General features: G+C 37.7%; 1 protein-coding gene across 4 annotated transcripts in view; it reads right to left on the reverse strand.

Annotated features, from left to right (window-relative positions):
- The window catches only part of CCDC187 (coiled-coil domain containing 187), a 130496-nt gene that overhangs the window by 10465 nt on the left and 96882 nt on the right, over window positions 1–23149 (reverse strand). For 3 of the 4 annotated variants that reach the window (XM_074210686.1, XM_074210688.1, XM_074210689.1), the window contains 6 exons: window positions 21915–22096; window positions 4981–5144; window positions 1494–1573; window positions 1142–1217; window positions 887–1020; window positions 495–595 (listed from right to left, as the gene is read on the reverse strand). In XM_074210686.1, coding sequence (XP_074066787.1) covers window positions 495–595; window positions 887–1020; window positions 1142–1217; window positions 1494–1573; window positions 4981–5144; window positions 21915–22096 — 737 coding nt within the window. The remainder of the gene's footprint in view (window positions 1–494; window positions 596–886; window positions 1021–1141; window positions 1218–1493; window positions 1574–4980; window positions 5145–21914; window positions 22097–23149) is intronic. The other variant, XM_074210687.1, reaches the window with a different exon arrangement.

Below are 23149 nucleotides of genomic sequence, written 5' to 3' on the forward strand. Positions count from 1 at the left end.
ATATACTACCTGGAAGTTCTAGGACAAATGACATAACCCACCTCTTGGTTCGCTCATTTTTAAAATGATAGAATTGTATTAAATGATTTCTAAGCTTTCTTTTAGTTCTAAAGTTATGATCCTATGTCCCAAGAAGGTCTACTTTTTAGGGAAATGAAAAAATTCAAAAACTTTGCAATAGTCTAAGACTCTCTTATCTATATATCCATAATTTTTCTCCACAAGTAATGAGATACAGGGTGGGTCAAATTTAGTATTAGATACCTGAATGGAATAAGGTTCCAATCTGTAGGAGACTAAAGAGTCAGGGAAATTTGGAATAGGCAAGGAAGAAGTTGATGACAGATTACACACATTTTCCTGGTGCTCAATATGTGTGTCAGGATCAAACCCATTCCCTGGGGCCTCATGGAGGTCATCATCTAACTACTGTACCCATGTGCCCCTGGCAACTGTGCTTTCTTATTGGTTTTATTTAAGGAAAAAACAAGTACCTCTGTTGTCCTTTCTCCTCTTGTAGTTCAACTATTGGACTCTTAATGACATCTGAGTCCAGTCCAGAGACCTCCTGATTTTTTCTATTATAAATAATCTGCTAAAAAAAACAGAAAAATATGTTTAAAGAATAATGGGTCCATTTTGATGATTTCAGACTAAATTTTAAGGAAAAGCAATGAAGCTACAAATAGATCTAGGACCATACTTGCAAAGCTCCATTTTGGTACTTAGTACCATTATTAATTCCACTTTGATTTGTGGCTTGCAGTCCAAATTAACCTAGCATTGCAGGTCCTTATACACAAAAAGCCAGCCGTTATGTTCTCCCTCTAAGTAATGATCACACAGTAACCCCCAATGTGGGGAACGCCTCAAACTGTTCACTCACACTGTCCTCTTGCTGGGAGGATTTGCCTTCTTCCTGTTCAGTCAAACTTCTTTCCAATTTTGAACAATTTAATTCATTTTTTTGTGTCTGAACATATCTCCTGCTTCTTGCTAATGAACCTTTTATAGTTTCACCTGTGAGACAAAAAAATATTAGCCCCAAATAGGAACATGAATTGTGATTTTCTGTTTGGGAATAAATGTCTGACCCTTCTTAAAAGGAGGAAGTTCTAAATGGTCTTCTGGGTGAACTTACTTTGAGGTCTTTTTTCCACCACATTAGGCTTGAATTCAGTCTTTGAAATACATTCCTCTGCCCTTGTAGTTGGTTTCTACAAAATATGACAGGTTGGAATCAGTAATGAAAGAAAACACGAACCAGCAACTACATGAACCCACCAAAAAAATCTATTTGCAAGCTATTCATAATATCTGTAGACAGCTTCTAGAAAATGTTAAAATTTCTGCAGCTAAAGTTATTTTGGCTCTCAGAGAAAATGTAGTTATTATCAAGATGTCACCACAAGTTAACAGAATTGAAGAGATTTCTTTAAAAATTATTATAAGAAAATAACTGGGTTCCAGGTGTTTTATCATGCAACAAAGACCTGATACGGATCTTGTTTGATTTCCAAAGAACTTTCTTGCTGTTGACATCTCCAGATAGGACAGTATTGTTCTGCAGGCTCTGAAAGACACAGTTTCCTAGTATTAGCCAATTAATGTAGCCAGGGGCAGGACTTGCCTTCAATAGAACCGAAGTGGGAAAGGTTTGTTTTCTCTGTTATACACAGGAGCACAAACATACATACAAACACCTTCAATCTTCATCCTATGTTTAGCACTCCCTGTTTCTAAGCACTCAGAGACTTCAGACCCAGAACTTAGAATTTATACATTTCCCCTCCATATCCTTTAAAACTGATAAATTTTACCAGGGCATTAATGCACTGTGTTGAGTTGTGAACTGATCCTACTGTTCTAGAGAACAATTTAGAATTATGCCCAAAGGAAAATAAAACTGCTCACCCTTTGATCTGGCAATGCCTTTGTTAGGTCTACATCCCAAAGCCATCCCACAAAAGGGAAAAAAGGACCTATTTGTACAAAAATATAGCAGCTCTTTTTTGTGGTAGCTAAGAACTAGAAATTGAAAGTGTTGCCCATTAATTAGGGAATGTCTGAACAAATTGTACCATATGAATGTAATGGAATATTATTCAACTATAAGAAATGACAAGCAAGATGATTTCAGAAAAACTTGGAAAGACATATGAACTGAATGTATAGCATTGCTTATTGAAGTGAACAGAATCAGGAAAACATTATACACAACAATATTGTTTGATGAAGAACTATGAATGACTTAGCTATTCTCAGCATTTCAGGGACCCAAGACAATCCCAAAAGACTAATGACAATACATACTATCCTCCAGAGAACTAATATTGTTCAAATATAGACTGAAGCATAATATTTTTCACTTCCATTGTTTTCATTTATTAGAGTCTTGTACAAAATGACTAATATAAAAATGTTAATAGATAATAATGATAATTATTATTATAATCACATAATGTATAAATTGCACATGAAAACATTTATGATTGTTTACCATCTCAAAGAGGTGTGGGGAGGAAGGAAGGGATATAGTTTGGCATTTGAAAATTTTAATAAAAATATTTTTTAAAACTCTTTTTTCTGATAGGACCAGAAGTCAAAAAGTTAAAAGAGATCTTGAAAGCCATGTAGTCTAACCTCATTTAACACAAGAGAAATTGAGACCCAAGAAAGTTATTCACCCAACAACATTCAAATAATAAGTATCAGAAGCACAATTTAAATTCATGATCTTTGACTCCAGATTGTCTACTCTGCTGTACCTTTAAAAACCTTTCTGCTAGCCAATCTACTAAATTAATTTATACTTAGATGTCAGTGGCCAATAATGGTATAATTCTTTTCCCTTCTCACTTGATTTGTATTTAAACAGAGACCATAAGTGCCTTAACACATGATTGTGATTAATGATGGGAATTCAGGCACCATGGTAGACTGATTTGGTTGAGGGCTTTTATTCCTCCAATCTATTCCATACAAGCGAGTGCACACACACACACACACACAATCTATATACATATATAGTGTATATGTATGTATATATACACACACATAAATATATTCATATATGCATACATATATACAAAAATGTATTCATATATGCAGATATATACATGTATACACAAAAATTTCCTCCAGAAATCTACTTCATGCCATTTACATCTCCAAAAATTTTATATGTGTATATGTGGACAGATGCTTTTTCTCCCTATGCAGCTATACCAAAAATTCAGCATCTCTCTGAAAGGTTATTTGTATGAGCATATAATGAAGAAACTTAGACTAGAAAGGAGGATATCATTGTCAGCAGTTTCCCTATCAGTTAGTATTTGATGCCTATTTTAAAAATATTACTACTATTAATAGGACCACCAAACTATTAATTTTTGAAAAACAGAATGGGGAGAATCAATTACAATTCATGCCTAAGATAGTACATTTCCATCTCTGCAGCCTAGGTATTTTGATATCCAACACCAAAGATGTATAAGAAACCAATTCATAAAACCTGAGATATAACATCTTAACATGTATCAGGAAATAGCATGGCACTTGAATGACAAGAAGGTAGATCCTACAGAAAGCAAACGAAATGTTTCTTACCACATATGAAGTGAGGGGGAGAGAACCAATTGCTCTTCTTATAACCTTTTATCAGACTTTTTAACCTTTCATGAAATGAATAGGGTCAGAAAAGGATTAAATTTAGAAAATGCTTAATTATTCTTGAAATCTACTTGTATTCCAAAGATCTATTTGGTGGTATAAAGATTTTATATGGACAGGCAATGATACATTTATACCAATGTTCACATTCTTGAAAAATGAAAACTTGTGTATGTCATTAGCAAATAAGTAATTTCATCAGACTAATTTCCAAAATGTCCATGGATAACTAAATCAGATCAATTCAGAGGACATGTTCATATCAGCATTTTTCCAAATGAGGGGAGGGGATGTGGGTGGGGAGAAGTCATTAAAATTATTTTCATCCACTCTTTCATTTTCAACAGAGGGATAGGGGAGACTACCACAAAACTTACCAAGGCCAGAAAGAATCTAGAACAATAGCATTCCATGTCTATGTATTTAATATAGATTCTACCTTAAAAATATTCTATGTTGTTATTTAGAGGAGAGACTTTCTTCAGTTTGAGAATAGTAGGGACCAATTTTCTCATCATAAGAACAGTCCTTACCCTAGCCATCTAGGTTTACATAGAGAAAAGTTCCATTTCAGGATCATAGGCAGTACCCCAAGTTATAGCCACCTATTTCACAAATGCTGGTAACTAAGGAAACTAGATGAAAGATTGTGGATGATTCATTGTAGCCCATTTCCCACTGTTGACACTATGTGATCAACAAAATCATTTTTAGATAGAAGGAATACTGCAGTATTATTTGTGTTTAAAACTGTAGCTAAGGGGCGGCTAGGTGGTGTAGTGGATAAAGCACTGGACTTGGACTCAGGAGTACCTGGGTTCAAATCTTGTCTCAGACACTTAATAATTACCTAGATGTGTGGCCTTGGGCAAGCCACTTAACCCCATTTGCCTTGCAAAAAAAAAAAAACTGTAGCTAAGGCCTTGGAGTCAGGAGGACTGGAGTGTGAATCTAGTCTTAGACACTTGACATTTACTGTGTCACCTTGGGCAATTCACTTAATACTGATTGTCTCACATCCCAGGTCATCTCCAGTCTTCCTTATCCATATCTGGTCATGGGACTAGGTGAATCTGGAGGAGAAAGAGAGGCTGGTCACTTAGCACAGCACTCCCTCACTGACCTTTGAAAACAAAGGACAAACATAATCATCTTTTAAAAGATCATTTGAATCACTGTAGTTACAGGATAATAGTTTGGATCTGATACCTGTTAAACAAAATTTATTTTTCCTTACTGATACCGAAATTACAGCAAGTCTTTCCTTTTCCCTCGTGGAAGCATCATCAGCTGCAAAATCAACAATACCTTTCTTTTCCTGGTTGTCATCCTCCACAAACTGGCTCAGAGTTTGTTCCCTGTGGCCAGGCGTGTTGCTGACCGTTGATCTGTCCTTTCCTCCCTTCAGCCACTGTGACTGTGGGCATGAGTCTTCAACAGATATCCCCTGGATCTCCCTCTCAGCAAGAAGGCTGCAAGACAATTCAAAAGAGCAGTTTATGTTTTCTGACCCAGATCATGTTCCTCTTATGGGAACCACCATCCTGATGGAACTCTTTGTGCCCCTAGGGCTCTGCCACAATGTCTTTGGGGGTGGGGTGGGGGTTCAGGGAGAAAGGCTTTTTGTTCTTTTGCTTTTAGGATAACTGTCAAATCCTTTTTTGTTTGGTTTTTTTTTAGCAGCATTCTTTAAAGGTCTGTGTCCAGTGGCTAAAGTACCATGCTAGTGAATTTAAGTTTACATAATCACCATCTCTGCATGAATTTTGTAATTTGTATGTAAATTCTTAATCAAAGCAGTGTGCTTTTTGTTACAAGGAGAAAAGGATGAGTGAGAATAAACGATTTAGTAGAGCCTGTCCAGAGTACTGAGATAATGTAGCCAGTGACCTACTCAGTGTGGTCACAGGAACATCATTGGCCTGCTTTCATTAAATGCCTAAAACAAATTTCCTAACCTACACCCCAAAATGATTTCAAACTCCACCCATTCAGACTGCCTTTCCAGTCAGTCTGATGGAGATGGGAAAAGTGTAGAAGTCCTTCAGGATTCCTGTTAGTCTGGTTTCTGGAGCATATATTTCAAAACCAACATGTTATTACAGAGTCTGAGATTTAACTTGCAAGTGTCCTCACATCTCTCTATGTACATTCTCAATAATATATCTTTTCTTTCTTCCTTCATCTGTAAGTCACTACAAATAAATCCGGTTATGAGTTTTGGGTTTTTAAAATTTGAGTACAGTTCTAAAAACCAATGTGTCATCAAAATTCTTGGCTCTTTAACTGGCTCTGATATTCTCAATGATCTGGGAGGAACAGAAGAGTCAACTTCAAATTGTAAAAGAAACATTGAGTCATTAATGCATCCAGGGGGCAGCCAGGTTCAGAATGGAGAGGGAACTATAAAGAATGACATTTAAGAAACAGTTGAAGAAATGGGAAAGTTAAACTGGAGAAATAGAGACTTATTGAGATCCCAATTGTCTTTATGTATCTGAAGGCATTTGGAAGAGCTATTAAATTTATTCTGTATAGCTCCAAAGTAAAGAGGTAGGCTGGACCCAAGGATGAAAGTTACTAGGAGGGATTTTAAGCTTAGCTTAAGAAGTTCTTAACTCGAACTGTCCAATAATTAAAGGTTACCTTATGAACTATTACTTCTTATCACTGGAGATCTTCAAATGGAGACTAGAATAACTCCTCCTTGGAAATGCTAAAGAGCAGATTCCAGCACTATGTTGAAAGTTGTATGAGAAATTTCTAAAGTCCCTTATAATTCTAACATCTGACCCACTTCTTTAGGTCAAGGGTTCGTTCTTAACCAGAGATCTCAACTTTAAAAACATATTAGGATAACTATTTTTAATATACTTGTTCATTATAATCCTGTCTATTCTGTTTTATGTTTATCTGTTTTGGCCGTGTGAGGCTCCCTTTCTCAACATACTTCTCCTTCAACTGTCACATCTCCATCATCTGTCACGTTATCTATTGCATTTATTGACCATTAAGGTTGGAAAGAACAGAGCATGATTTATGGGTGCAACATGGTTTATAGATTATAAAGTCATTTTAGATAGCTGGCCGCAAGCCCTTTAAATGGAGATGTGCTTTCCTAGAGGTCAGTAACCTACTTTAATTTAATTATCAAAAGGGTCCTGACACAAAAATCATTAACAACTTCAGTTTAGGGGTCTTTCGCTTCCCCAAATGTAGGTTGATCTGACTGCTGTACCTATCACAATACAAAATTGCTATAGGGGTGTGCTTCATGACTCGATCTACTTCACCCATGAGCTAAGAGACACACACAGCTAAATCTTTCCAATAGCCAACTCTTCCCACACCACTGGGGAAAGAGTTTGTTTGCCATTTCCAAAGCAAAGTACAATAAAAACTTAAAGCTCTAGTGAAAATAAAACTTTTTTTTTTTAAGAAAGTGTTCAGGATTTTTAGGTAAGCCTATGCCAATTCCAATTCTAGAAGAATTTGCCTGGTGTAGGGATGGGGAAAGAGGTGGGTGTTCAACTTCATTTTCCACCTCCAGAATCCTGTTATCATCCATCCAAGATGCTTTATTTCCAAGCATCCCAAAAGGAAAAAAATGCCCCGTTAACAATTCAGGAGAGTCATAATCAATTAACAGCTGTAGGCAACATCATTATCATCAGTGTAAAATATTTATTGTCATTACCCTTATGCAAAGAACTGTATAAAATTTTCTTCCATATTTATCAGAGAAAAAGAATAAGAGTGTTCAGTTAAATTTTTCCTTTTGCCATATAGGAAAATCTTGCCTATTCTTCCCATTCTTCAGTTATAACAATACCACCTTACATGGGTATAGTACTTCTGACACCTTGAGGGCTTTTGTTTAGATTATTTCACTTTACTTAATCAGTAAATAATTATTGAGTGCTTACTCTGGTCATGGTACTTAATTCTCACAATAAATAGTCTTATGAGATAGAGCAGGTATATTATAGTCACACTATAGCTAATGATACAAAGGCTAAGCAAAGTGAAATGAGAAGGCCAATTAGTGGCAGAACTGGGACCTGGACATGGATTTCCTGAAATTAAGGTCTCTTTATTATTTGTATGACACTATCATATATTATGCTGATCCATAATACTATACTGATATACTACACCATACACTACACTGAGCTTTGCCCTCACTCTCACCTTTGCACAAGCCCTGGATCTCTGTGGGGTATATATATATATATATATATATATATATATATATATGTATATATATATGTATGTATATATATATATATATACATAAAGAGTTTAATGGCCACTGATTTAATATTTCTTTATTTCATATTTTATACTTCCTAAGGATAGCAAGGACTCCATTTCTTTATGTACCATGTTGAACTTAGTGCTGCAGATAATGCTATATGGAATAAGATTTTTGTTATCAAGAGTTGTTATGTGGATTTAGGGTGGATTGAGTTTAGTCACACAACTGGGGCTATAAATTGAAATGACTCAGATTTGTCTGCTTCCCCTATGAGAGGGATGTTGAAGACTAACTCTTCTCTTTCCCTTTCCAGTCCATGGGGCTACATTAGGAGAAATAGACTGAAAAATAAGAAAAAGTCTCCACTGATTTATTTAATGCCGATCTGGCTAAAGTTTCCTTTTAAAATATACTGAAACCCTCCCCACCTTTCAGTCCATGAAGCCTCTCTGCTTTCCCCAAAGCTGACATCCAGTTCCCAAGACTCAAGAAGCACTCTCCATCCTGGAAAGATTCTGCTAACTACTTGGGCTAATGGTCACTGAAGCAACCTTCTCAGTAATAAGAAGGAAAAGTGCAGCCAAGAAACCTTTTTAAAGATGCCTGTGACTTGTAATCAATAAGAACATGAATTATAGATCAGTTTCAAGCTGAGATTTATTTGAAAACTGCACCCACAGGGAAGCAAAGTACAGTACTGACGCATTGGCTGTTGAAATAGGAAATTACTTCTTTTACTCAGAGAGATTTTTTAAATAGTCCTTGACCTTTTCCTAAAATAAATAATGCTCCAAATATTCCAAAACCTGTAAGTAGCTACTGTGTATCACTGGACTTGCTTTGGCAGACCACTTCTTGGTGTGTTTCCTCTTCTCAACAGATCTCCCTTCAAGTGTCACATTTCCATCATTCATCACATTATCCTATTGCATTGATTAAGCATTAATGTTTGAAGGGTAAGGAAATAGGTCATGATTTATGGGTGCAACAATGTTTATAGATTATAAAGTCATTTTAGGTAGCCAGACACTGAAAGGAAGCCGGACCCTTAAATTGAGATGTAGTTTCCTAGAGTTCAGTAATCTACTTTAATTAAACCAATTTTTATTTCAAAGGGGAAATTAGGATTTACATAGTGTTTTTCAAGAAATTCTTTGATGAATAGTGAGGCCAATACTTTTCTGTGTCAAACAGTTCACTCTCAATTAATAGTCATTCAGCGTTACCTGGACTGATTCAATCTAAATTTCAACAATTTCTTTCCTGGTTGGTTGGTTCTTGTCCTTCATTTTTTGCAATAGACCAAAATGACATCACTGTGATAGAGATGAGTTATAGTGTGTCTGACTGACTGATCAGAAGATATAAGCTCGGAATGCTCTAACCACAGGTAGGGAAGAAATTGTCCATGTGAACACCTGGGATAGTGACTCTAAGCTTAAATATCTCACATTTCCTTTGAGCTGCTTCAATTCTGCCTTCCTCATAGAATATAGCACCCTCTCTGCTGAGGGCACGCCATGCTGGGTGCTCCTGAGTCAGTGTCTCCCATGCTGCACAATCAATTCCAAAGTTCTTGAGAGACCTTTAGGGATCCTTGTATTGCTTCTTCTGACCTTCCCTATGAGCAACTGCCCTATGTGAGTTCTACATTAAAATAGTCTTTTTTTTGGCAAGCATACGGCTGGCTTCAAACAACATAGATAATCCATTGTTGTAGCACCCTTTGTTGTAAAGTTTGAATGCCTGGCAGATTAGCTTGAGAAACGACCTCAATGTCTGGTACCCTATCTTTCCAGGTGATCTTCAGAATTTTCCTAAAACAATTTAAATGGAAGCAATTCCATTTCCTTGCATGGCACTAAATAGATTGTCCAGTTATCACAGACATACAGCAATATGATCAGCACAGTGACTCTAAACTTTCAGTGTGGTAGTCAGTCTAGTACCTTTTCTCTCTCATACTTTCTTTCAGAACCTCCCAAATATTGAGCTAGCTCAGTCAATGCTTGTGCTAATTCTCATTATCAATGTGTACTTCCCTAGAAAGGGCACTGCCAAGGTAAGTGAACTTGTTCACAGCACTAAAAACTTCTCCTTTTGTTGTAATCAATGGTTTTGCATGTGAATGGTATGGTGCTGGCTGATGGAACACCTGAGTTTTCTTGTTAATTTTAAGGCCAAAGTCAGCACAAGTAGCAGAGAATGGATGCATGCTTTGTTGCATCCCAGGTTCAGAGACTGCATTGGGTGCACAGTCAGCTGCATACAGAAGACCAATGTCCCAACACTCCCTCCACTTTGGTCTTGGCTTGTAGCCTTTTACAGTTGAAGAATATACCTTTAGTGTGTTAGTTGACCTTGATGCCTTGTTCATCCTCAATGAAGGCATGTGCTAACATAGCTGAAAACATTATGCTAAAAAGCATGGGAGCAAGGTCACATCCTTGTTTCACTCCACTGGTGACTGGGAAATCTCAAGAGCATTGTCTACTATCCAGAATCCTGGATCATTCATGCCACCATGAAAATTATGCCATCATGAAATAATTCATAAACTTCTCTTGGGCAACCAAATTTTGACATAATTTTAGATTAAGCCTTTACAACTGATGATATCAAAGACCTTGATCAGATCTAGAAATGCTCTTGGCATTTTTCCTGGAGTTGTCAGACAGCAAACACCATATCAATTATTACTTGACCCTTTCTGAAGGCACACTGGCTCTCAAGTAGGTGACCATCTTCCAGGTGAAAGATAAGTCTATTAAAGAAGAACTCTGGTAAGAATCTTACCAGCAATGACTAAAAGAGAAACACCCCTGTGATTGTCACAAGACAATCTATTCCCTTTAACTTTATAAACATAGACAATAGAGGCATCCTTGAATTCCTAGGAGATAACCTCTTCAAGCCATATTATTTGGAAAATTTCAGTCAGCTGATCTTTGGGCACTGGATCCCTCACCTTATAAATCTCAGGTGGAATAGAATCAGCACCAGGTGCTTTGCCACATGAACAGAGCCTAATGGTATTCAAAACCATTTGTTCAGTAGGAACTTCAGCTAGGAACTGATTGACTTCAACTTGAGATAAACGGTCAGTGACCTCTACAGTGATTGATGATGGTTTGTTAAGAACACTATGCAAATGTTCAGTACATCTCTTCAGAACTTTGTCCTAATCACTAATCAATGTGGCAACATCAACATTGAGTAGTTGAGATGTACCATTTGTCTTTGACCATAAATAGACTTCAGGGCGTCATAAAAGCACTTTGGATTGTTAATATCTGCATAAAATTGAATTTCATCTGCCTTCTTACTGAGCCTCAAATCCTGACTCTCTCTAAACTTCACTTGTACTTTACTTTTGATGGAATTAAATGCTGTCTTCTTAGGAATGGATGGGCTATCCTGATGGTAAACCCTCTGGAATTCTCATTTAGCAACTTCTGTATTTCCTTATCATTTTCATCGAACCAGTCTTGGTGTTTGTGAGTATTCTGACTCAGATGAGCAATTGCAGTGCCATACACCAAATCTCTAAAAACTGCTCACTCTTTTTCTGCTCCACTATTGCCAACTGTGTGTTGGCTCAACTTTACCTCCAAACTGTTCCTATTCAGAGAAGCACTCTAATCTTTTGACATTAATTCTTCTGGTAGTCACTTTTTTTGGGGGTTGCTACTTCAGTTGAATGTCAAAATTTATCTTGGAGAGTATGAGTTTGTGATCAATCCAGCACTCTTTGCACACATTGCCTTGGTCAACCCCATCCTGTCTATCTCTTCTTATCTCGTAGTCTATTAGATGCCAATGTTTGCTGTGATGGTGCAGGAAGTCTTATTGCATTTAGGTAAATAGAGGACAGTGTTGGTGATGAGAAGGTCATAAGATGTGCAAATGTTCAGTAGTAGGTGACCATTTTTGTGCTGTTTTCAACTTCAATCCTCCCTACTATGTTTAGTAGTCTGAGCCTACTCTAGCATTAAAGTCACCCAGAACTCTAAGCTTGTCCTCTTGGTACATTGATGATAAGGCTTCTCCAGGTCTCTATAAAACTTTTCTTTGTCTTCATCAGGGTTCATCACAGTGGGAGCATAGTCACTGATGAAGGTGATATGGCGTTTTCGCTCAAGGGGCAATCTCATCATCATGAGCCTATCATTTACTTCTTTTGGTAGGCATTCAAGAATGTTGACTAGAATAGTTTTGTTTTGCAAGGCAATAGGGTTAAATGATTTGCCCAAGGTTACACAACTAAGTAAGCATTGTGTCTGAGGTCAGATTTGAACTCAGGTCCTCCTGACTCCAGGACTGGTGCTCTATTTATGGCATCTGGCATCACCTAGCTTCCCCTGAGTGCTTAGTTTTGATTACAAAGCCTACCCCAGTTTCACTTTGGCTACTCCAAAAAAAAATGTGTTTCCAGCTCATATCAGAGGTACTAGTCTTCCTTAAACACACTCTATACACCAACAGGGAACTCAAAGAAAGAATAATATCATACAATGCTCTGTGCATATTCTCCTTTATATTCAGGGAAATAATCAAATTATTTGGACTTCCTAGAAATATAATTCTGGCCTTAATATTTGTCTGCTCATTTAACCAAATCATACTCTTCATTTTGGACTCCAGCTTTCTAAATCCTATTGGCAGGGTGGAGGCATGGTGGGATAGTATCAGAGTTAAGAAGAAAGATTTCAAAACTCATATAAGATCTCATAAAGAGAAGATGAATGGATTTCTAGTCAAGATTGCAGAGAGAAACTAGGATCAGTGCTATGCTTTCCTGGCTTTCCCTCAGAACCAACATTAATAAAATCTCTTAAAAAATTTTGGAGTGACAGAATGCACCAAAGATCAGAGTGAAACATCTTCTAGCAAGGTCTGTCCTAGGAAGGGGGAGGATGGGGGGGGACTCAGACAACAGAAAACCATTACACCTATGGTGGGGTGAGGTGAGGTAGGGAGTGGGGGGTAGGGTGGAGACTAGCCTGAGATCCTTGGGCTGTGGGAGCCAAGACTTTGGAGTTAGAACTTGACTGCACTGATGACAGCTCCAGTGCACTGGAAAATCTCCAGTGCAAAGCCTAGGACCTTATTCATCCAGTGTGGGTGGTCTGGAAAATCAGGCATTCCTGCCCAAACAGCTCAGACATAGCCCTAGTCTCTACTTCATCCAAAGATGGAGTGAGCAGCTGGTCTTCCCAGGAGCTGACCGTTTGGAAAGAGCTCTGGCATTTCAAACCCAACAGTCTATACCAGTGATGTCCAGTGAAGGAACTGACATTCCAGAGAGTCCGAGGCACCCCCAAAGATCTCAAAGGTCCAGGGATTGGGCAGCATACATACCCAGTGCAGATAATCAGAGAGAGAGAGAGAGCCCTAAGTATTCTTTACCTGCCTGTCCACTGAGCAATCCCATGGACAACAATGAACCATGACCAGTAAGCAAATCTCTAGGGTTCTCAACACCAAAGGTCTATGAGCAAGCCCATCCCCCAACATAAGAACCTTGGAATAGATAACAAATCACAAAAAAAAGGCAGAGAAAAGCAGGGTCCATTGAAGGTTACCTTGGAGATAAGGATGGACAAAACAAGCTAAGAAAAGGAGAGCAGAAGGTGTACTACATGTGACTTTATTGAGGAGAAAATGAATTGTTCTCCAGCTCAGAAAGATTTCTTAAAAGAATTCAGAAAGGATTTTAAAAAATTAAATGGGAAAAAAATTGAGAAAACAAATGCAAGAGAAAATTAACGTGACAAAAAGTAACAGAAAAAACCAAATCCTTTAAAAATACAATTGGGCAATTGGACAAACAAAGCAGCTCTTTTAAGAATAGAAGTGACCAAATGGAAAAGGAGATGCAAAAACTAACTGAGGGGGGCAGCTAGGTGGCACAGAGGATAGAGCATTGGCCTTCGAGTCAGAAGGAACCTGAGTTCAAGTCCGTCCTCAGACACTTAATAATTGCCTAGCTGTGTGACCTTGGGCAAGTCACTTAACCCCACTGACTTGCAAAAAACAAAACCAAAAAAAACCTGAAGAAAATATCTCCTTGAGAAAAAGAATTGGTCTAATGGAAGCTAATGATTTCATGAAAAACCAAGAATCTACTGAACAAAATAAAAAAAATAGAAAAAATAGAAAATGTAAAATACAAGAGGGCGGAGCCAAGATGGCAGTGTGAAGGCAGCATTTCCTTCCCCCTCCAAAAAACTCCAAAAGCCATCAAATTATGACTCTAGTCAAAATCAAGAGGGGCAGAACCTACAGAAAGACTTCCCAGTCTAAGATAACTTAAAAGTTCCATGGGAAAGGTATGTTTCACTGGGCTAGGGCAGGTTGGAAAAAAAGTCATGGCTGCAGCACAGTGCAGTGCATTGAAGCCCAGGGATCACCAGGAACAGCTTGCAGAGGCAGTAAGAAAACTCTGCTCCACCAGAACGAATGTGGAGTGAGGAGCACCGACCTTAGAACAGCCCTGTGGTGAGAACTTGCAGCAGGAATCAGGGAAGCCAGCCTGCACTTCCAGAGCACAGCCCACACATGGTAAGGGGGTCAGGGGAGACTGCAGAAATCTCTTTGCTCTCCCTGAGGCAGGACTGCTGTTTGCCCAAACTCAGATCCAGAGCTGCAGTTTGCGCTTCTATAAGATAGCCAAGCAGTGATCCTCCTTACAGCTCCAGGGTGGAGGGGAGTGCCTATGGTTATCTACATATCAAAGCACAGGTAAGAGAGCATAAGACCTTGGAGGTATAAAGGCCCCAGTGGGGTGTCCTAAAAAAACCCCAAAGCCTTAGAAGAATGGTAAAATAGCATTAGGCTGAGGAATTGAGAAAACAAAAGACAAAGAAGAATATGATCATAGAAAATTACTCTGGTCCCATGGAAGATTCAGAAAATGACAGATTTGAAATGTCTGTATCCAAAGCCTCTAAGAGAAATAGAAAATGGGCTCAGGCTATGGATGAGCTCAAAAAAAAGACTTTGAAAAGCAATTAAGGGAGGTGGGTGAAAAATTGGGAGGAGAAATGAGAGTGATGCAGATAAATCATAATCAGCAGCTTGGTGAAAGAAATACAAAAAAAAATTGAAGAAAATATGTTAAAAACCAGTTTAGGTCAAATGGACAAAGCAAAACAAAAGCCAAATGAGGAGAAGAATGCCTTAAAAAAGCAGAACTGGCCAGCTGGAAAAGGAGATAAAAAAGCTCTCTGAAGAAAATAATTCCTTCAAATGCAAAATGGAAGTAAAGGAAGCTGATGAGTTTGTCAGAAATCAAGAAGAAATAAAACTCTTCCAAAAAATCCAAAAATTAGAAAAAATGTGAAATATCTCATTAGAAAAACAACTGACCTCGAAAACAGATCCAGAAGTAATAATTTAAAAATTATTGGGCTACCTGAAAGTCATGACCAGGAAAAGAGCCTAGATTTCATTTTTCAAGAAATAATACAGCAAAATTGTCCTGAGATCCGAGAAGTAGAGGGTAAAAAAGAAAATCTTCCAGGAATATTATAGCCAAATTTCAAAACTCCCAAGTCAAAAAGAAAATACTAAAAGTTGCCAGAAACAAACAATTCAACTACCATGGCTCTATCTATAGTCAGGATTACACAGGATCTACATTAAGGACTCATAGGGATTGGAATATGGTATTCCAGAAGGCAAAAGAGCTTGGTTTACAACCGAAAATCAACTACCTAGCAAACCGAACATCCTCTTTCAGGGGAAAAGATGGACTTTCAATGAAACAGGGGACTTTCAGACTTTCCTGTCGAAACAACCAGAGCTGAACAGAAAGTTTGATCTTCAAGTGCAGGGCTCTGGTGAACTATAGAGGGGGTGGACAGGAAGGACTAACTATGAGGAACTTAATAATGTTGAACTGTCTGTATTCCTGCATGGGAAGAAGATACTGATAACTCACATGAACTTTCTCATTTTTAAGAGCTGTTAGAAGGAGCATATATAGACAGGGCACAGGAAGGAGCTGAATATAATGGTATAATATAGTAAAACGATAGAGTCAATGGGTGATAAAGGAAAGCACTGGGAGGAAGAGCAAGGAAAGGAAGAAGGGGCTAAAATATTTCACATAATAGTCAAGAAAAGCTTTTTCAATGGAATGGGGTAAGATGAGGGGGAATGAATAAACTTTCATTCCCATCAGAAATGTCTCAGAGGGGAAATAACCTACACAATAGTATAGAATAGGTATAGAAATCTATCTTACCCTAGAGAAAAATGAGAGGAAAGGGATGGGATAAGGTGGAATGGGGGGGGAGGGGGAAATAGGTGATGGAAGAGAGGGAAGATTGTAGGAGAGGTTACTCAGATATAACACACTTTTGGACAGGAACAGGATAAAAGGAGAGAGAGCGAGAGAGAGAGCGAGAGAGAGAGAGAGAGAGAGAGAGAGAGAGAGAGAATAGAATAAATGAGAATGGGGAGGAATAGAGTAGAGGAAAATACAATTAGTAATAGCAACTGTAGGAAAAATATTGAAGCAACTTCTTTGGTGGACTTATGATAAAGAAGGCAACTCATCCCACAGACAGAGCCATTGGAATCTGAAAACAGACTGAAGCACATTTTTTTTCTCTCTCTCACACTGTTTTTGAGGTTTCTCATCTTCTTGGGGGGAGGGGGTTTACGTTTACTCTTAAAACAAGATTATTGTAATAATATAAAATAAGCCCCCCCAAAAAAGAAAAATGTAAAATACTTAATTGGTAAACAACAAATTACAAGATACAGGAGAGGTAATTTAGGAATAATTGAACTACTTGAAAATACAATGTTCAAAAATAGAGCTTGAATACCATTCTTTAGGAAATTGAACCAGAGGGCAAAATTGTCATCAAAAGAATTCATCAATCACCTCCTGAAAGGGATCCCAAAATGAAAATGCAAGGAATATTGTAGCAAAACTCCAGAATTATCTGATCAAAGAGAAAATCCTGCAAGTAGTCAGAAGTAATTAAAATATCGAGGAGTCACAGACAGGATAATATGGGACCTGACTAAATCAATACAAAAGGATCAAAGGGACTGGGATATGATATTCTGGAGGGCAAGGGAGCTTGGATTACAGCCAAGAATCAACTACCCAGTAAAACTAAAAAGGGCAAAAGATGGACATTTAATGAAATAGGTGACTTCCAAAATTTCCTGATGAAAAGACCAGAACTGAGCGGAAAATTTGATCCTAAAACACGAAAAGGTAATCAGGGCAAAAGAAAATGACTGCTATTCTATAAGATTAAGTTGGTTACATTCCCTACATGAGAGAAAATGCTCACAACTCTTGAGAACTGTTATTCTGTTTAGATGGAGTATACTTAGGCAGAAGGTATGGAAATATGATTCTGATGTAATGATTTTTAAAAATTAAGACATTAAAAAGAAGGGAGAGTGTAAGGAGAAGGAAAGGGAAGTCAGAATGGGGTAAATAATATGGATCAGTGCAAAGGACCTATTGCAGTAGAGGGACAGATGGGAGGGAGAGGGAAGTGCTTGAATATTACTCTCATTGGATTTGACCTAAAGAGAGAATGACATATCCACTCAGTTGGGTTTAGAAAGTTATCTACTGGGGGGAAGAGGAAGGGAGGATGGACTGATAGAAGGGAGGGAAGGAAGAAGAGGAAAAGGGAAAGAGGGAAGAAAAGAGAGGGTGATTGATATACGGTAGGATAGATTGAGGGAGAAGCAAAACACTGGTGGGGAGGGATAGGGTGAAGGAGGGGGAATAATACAAACAGAGGGGAGATAGTATGGAGAGCAATAAAGAGTAATTTTAACTGTGAATGTGAATGGGATGAACTCTCCTATAATATATAAGTGGAAAGCAGAGTGGATTAAAAACCAGAACCCTACAACATGCTGATTATAAGAAACCCATTTGAAGCAGATACACCCAGAGTAAAGGTAAAAGGCTGGAGCAGAACATATTTTGCTTCAACTGAAGTGAAAAAAACAGGGATAGCAATCCTTATCTCAAACAAAGCAACTGCAAAAATAGATCTCATTAAAAGGGAAAAGGAGGGGCAGCAAGGTGATACAGTGGATAGAGCACCGGCCCTGGAGTCAGGAGGACCTGATTTTAAATCCAGTCTCAGACACTTAATAATTCCCTAGCTGTGTGACCTTAGGCAAGTCACCTAACTTTATTGTCTTGCAAAAACAAATGTACCAAGCAATATAGTATCTTAGAGAAACTAAATGATACAGGAAGATAGAGACAAAACTATACTGGTGAGGGACCTTAATATCCCTCTCCAACCATAAAATAAACAAGAAGAAAGTTAAGGAGGTGAATAGAATGTGAAAAAAGCTAGATATGATAGATCTCTGGGGAAAACTGAATGGGGATAGACATTTTTTTCTGTGCTATATGTACCTAAACAAAAATTGAACATGTATTAGCGCTTAAAAGCCTCATAATCAAATGCAGAAAGATAGAATCATGTGCAATAAAGGGCTATGGAGAGACCTAAAATTAATTGGAAACTAAATAACTAATTTTAAAGAATGAATGGGTCAAACAACAAATCACAGAAATAATTTCATCCAAGAGGAGGCAGTGCCAAGATGGCAATGTAGAGGCAGGAATTCCCAGAAACTCTTCCCCAGAACATTCTAAATGCCATAAAATTATGACTCTAACAAAATTCTAGAATGGTGGAACCCACAGGAAAGATTGAATGAAACAATTTCCAGCCCAAGACAACCTGGAAGATCTGTGATAAAGGTCTATTTCACTGAGTTTGGAAAGAGGCGCAGCATAGCTCAGGTCACAGCAGAGTCACACAGGAGCAAACCAACTCCAGTCTTTCAGGAACAGCCTGTGGGGTAATTGGGTCCCTGGGGGCACTTGGGTCCATGGAAGCAGGAGCAGTTTCCAGATCTCTCAGCCCAGGGATTGTCAAGGACAACTAGGAAGGTCAGTGGGAAAATGCTGCCACACCAGAGTGAGCTCAGAGCCCAGATCAGTGCAGGCCTCAGTAGAGGCCTCAGCTGAGCCCTTCCCTGAGGACCTGTGAAGTCACCCAACAGCTGCTTCCAGAGCTATCAGCCCATGGATGGTAAAGAGGTCAAGGACATTGTAGAGGTCTGTCTGCTTTGCCCATATTCAGATCCAGGTCACAGTCTGGGGCCCAGCTCCATACTGCCATAGCAGAGCAGGGACCCTCCTCATACCAAGGCAGAGGGAAGTGTTTATAATCATCTACAGACCAGGAGAACAGTCAGAGTCTCTCGAAATATCTTAAAGGAATTAAGGTCCCTGGGGGTTGTCCAAACACCCCTCCAAAAGCCCTGGAAGTTCATTAAAATCAGGTCAAAGGTGAGGGAAATGAGCAAACAATAGAAGAAAAGATTTGACTATAGAAAATTACTTTGGGCCCATGGAGGATCAAAATAAACAGAAGATGACAAAGTCAAAGTTTCTGTATCCAAAGTCTCCAAGAAAAATGGAATTGGTCTTAGGCTTTGGAAGAGTTCAAAAAAAGACTTTGAAAGGTAAGTAGAGGGGCAGCTAGGTGGCATAGTGGATAAAGCACCAGCCTTGGAGTCAGGAGTACCTGGGGTCAAATCTGGTCTCAGCCACTTAATAATTACCTAGCTGTGTGGCCTTGGGTAAGCCACTTAACCCCATTTGCCTTGCAAAAACCTAAAAAAAAAGGTAAGTAGAGGAGGTAGAGGAAAAAATGGGAAGAAAAATGAGAGTGATGCAGAAAAATCATGAAAAGTTAGCAGCTTGGTAAATAAGCTACAAAAAATACCAAAGGAAATAACATGTTAAAAACCAGCCTAGGTCAAATGGAAAAAAACAGCCCAAAAGGTCAATGAGAAGAGACTACCTTAAAAAGCAGAATTGGCCAGATGGAAAAGAAGATAAGCCCTCTGAAGAAAATAACTCTTTCAAATGTAGAATGGAGCAAAGGGAAGTTGATTGACTTTGTGAGAAATCAAGAAATAATAAAATACAACCAAAAGAATGAAAAACTAGAAGAAAATATAAAATATCTCAGTGGAACAGCAACTGACATGTAAAACAGATCCAAGAGAGATAATTTAAAATTATTGAAAACAATATAAAACTCTTCTGAGGCCCGGAACTAGAAATTTGCTTGATTAGATATAATTGGATTTTTAAACTGAAAAAATTTTGTTACTTTGTAAGCTTTCCCAAGTGTTTGCTCTTTGACCTTAAGCTAGTCCAACAAACATCTCACATCCTATACCAAGATAAGGTCAAAATGGGTACAGGATTTAGCCATAAAAGATAATATTATGAGCCAATTAGGAGAACAAGAAATAGTTTACCTATCAGATCTATGGAAAGGGGAGCAGTTTATGACCAAAGAAGAGATAGAGAACATTACAAAAGACAAACTGGATAATTTTGATTAAATTAAAAAGCTTTTGCATAAACAAAACCACTGCAACCAAGATGAAAAATAATGCAGTAAACTTGGGAAACAATTTTTGCAAGTAGTGTTTCTGACAAAGGACTCGTTTCTAAAATTTGAGTCAAATTTATAAGAAAACAAATCATTCCCAAATTGAAAAATAGCCAAAGGATATGGAAAGGCAAATTCTCAGATGAAGAAATCAAAGCAAGTTAGTCATATGAAAAATTGCTCTAAATCAGGACGGCTAGGTGGCATAGTGGATAAAGCACCGGCCTTGGAGTCAGGAGTACCTGGGTTCAAATCCGGTCTCAGACACTTAATAATTACCTAGCTGTGTGGCCTTGGGCAAGCCACTTAACCCCATTTGCCTTGCAAAAACCTAAAAAAATTGCTCTAAATCATTATTGATGAGAGAAATGCAAATTAAAACAATCGGGTCCTATCTCATACCTATTAGATTGGCCAATATGACTGAAAAGAAAAATGATCAGTGTTGGAGGGAACATGGGGAAACCGAGACACTAATGCATTGTTGGAGTTGTGAACTGATTCAACCTTTCTGGAGAGCAATTTGGAATCATGTCCAAAGGGTAATAAAAATGTTTTTACCCTTTGATCCAGTAATACCACTACTAGGTCTGTATTCTGAAGGGATCATGAAAAAGGATCAAACTCCCACATGGAAAAATATTCACAGCAGCTCTTTTTGTAATGACAAAGAATTGGAAACTGAGGAGATGCCCTTCAATTGAGGAATGGCTGAACTATTGGGGATGGGCCTTCAAAAAAGCCTGGAAAGATTTGCATGAATTGATGCTGAGTGAAATGAGCAGAACCAGAAGAATTATATATACCAACAACAACTTGGGGTGATGATCAATTATGATGGACTTGTTCAATTCAGCATTACAATAATCAAAGACAATTCTAAGACTTGTGATGGAAAATATCATCCATATCCAGAGAAGGAAATGAGAAGTTTAAATGAAGACCAAAACTTAGCTTCAATTTTAGAAAGTTATGTATTGTGTCATTTTTCCCTCTAATGTTTTCTTCCATTTGGATTTGATTCTTCTTTTATAACATGATCTATATGGATCTATGTTTAGCATGATTATAAATGTAGAGCCTATATTGGATTGCTTTCTGTCAGAGGAGGGAGGAAACAGAGCGAGGGAGAAAATGTAAAACTCAAACCCTTGCAAAAAATGATTGGTAAAAAATACCATTGCACATAGTTGGAAAAATATTTAAATTTTAAAAATAGATAAATTGGATGCTAAGGGGACTTCATATTCACATATATATATGAAATTCCTCTGTCCCACATGTCTTAATTTTTTTTTTCTTCCAGATCAGACTGAAAATGCATCCCTAAGTCAAGTTGTTATTTCCCAGAAGGTCAGAAGTTAAATGGATAAATCATCCTTGTAGAGCACAGTGTAGCACAGCATAGCACCACATACAGACAGGTGTATCAAAAATGATTTTTAATGTTAAGGTTCAAGTTATCTAAACACTCCCAAAAATAAACAAATCACACTCACTGCGTAGCTTCACAGCATTTCAGATTTTCCCCAGGGTCAGGAAATATTGAAGCTGATTTTCCTGTGTGAGATGATATTGAAGAAAACAAACCCTCTGGATTCCTGAGCAGCCTCTCGACTCTGAAGATTCTCTCAAATTCAGGGTTCTGGCCTCCTTTAATTTCTGACCAAGGACTGGAAAACTAAAAAATAGTTCAGATTACTCTATAATATTTCAAATCATTTCAATGTGAAGAAGCAGAATTCACTATTGGGTTTAAAAAAATGTACATATTTGTCAAAGAGATTATGTGTTTATACAGGGGAAAGGATAAATGAACTGAGGAATAGCTAGGACAAGTTAACAGAAAACGAAGTACATCTATGTCTATGTAAATAAGTTTTGCTAGAGCAGACTAAGCTCATAATACTAAATTAGCTTGGATTATTTCCTAAAGTAACATGTAAATTCCCTTTCATAGCTTTCTTCTAAAGTCAAAAATATTTTCCACTCTAAGCCTTAACTTTACTTCCACTCTGGCCTTAACTTTACCAACCCTATTTCCTCCAGTTCTCCAAAGAAATGTTGATTCAGAACCTTAGAATAATAAAATATTTCTCAATTGAAAGATAGGAAAAAATGCCTTTTTAAATTCCAAAATATTCATCACAGTACTTTTTTTGAAGTAACCAAAAAATGAGAACAAAGTCAGTGACTAATAATTGAATAACTAAATAAATTATGGAACACAAGTGCAATGAGTTCCTTACTACACTATATATGATGAGTATGAAGAAGTCAGAAAAGCATGAAAAAACTTATATGAACTAAAGTAAAATCAAATAATCACACCCAGGAAAACAATATATGCAATTACTACAACAATGTAAACAAAATATAATACACAATGGAACACTTGGTGAAGGATGGTCCCAGAGAAGAGAAAATGTGCTCTCACCTTTCATCACAGAGCTGGTGAAATTAGAATATAAAATATTGCAAAAACTGTGAACTGACAGTTTTGCCTATTTCCCCCCTCCGTTTTCCTTTTTAAACCTTGTTACAAATGATAGCTCTCTTGGTAGTGAAAGGGGAAGAATATAGGCAGAAATAAATGTAATGTTAAAGCATTAGTTTAGAAAGAAAAAGATTTGGTCACAAAGCATTAGAACAGAAGATTGAAAGTCACTGTAATCACAATTCCAGAGGACCCTTAATGAGGCATGCCACCCACTTCCCAACAAAGAATTGTTGA

Source organism: Macrotis lagotis, chromosome 1 (assembly GCF_037893015.1).
Source record: "Macrotis lagotis isolate mMagLag1 chromosome 1, bilby.v1.9.chrom.fasta, whole genome shotgun sequence".
NCBI classification, from domain to species: Eukaryota; Metazoa; Chordata; class Mammalia; order Peramelemorphia; family Peramelidae; genus Macrotis; species Macrotis lagotis.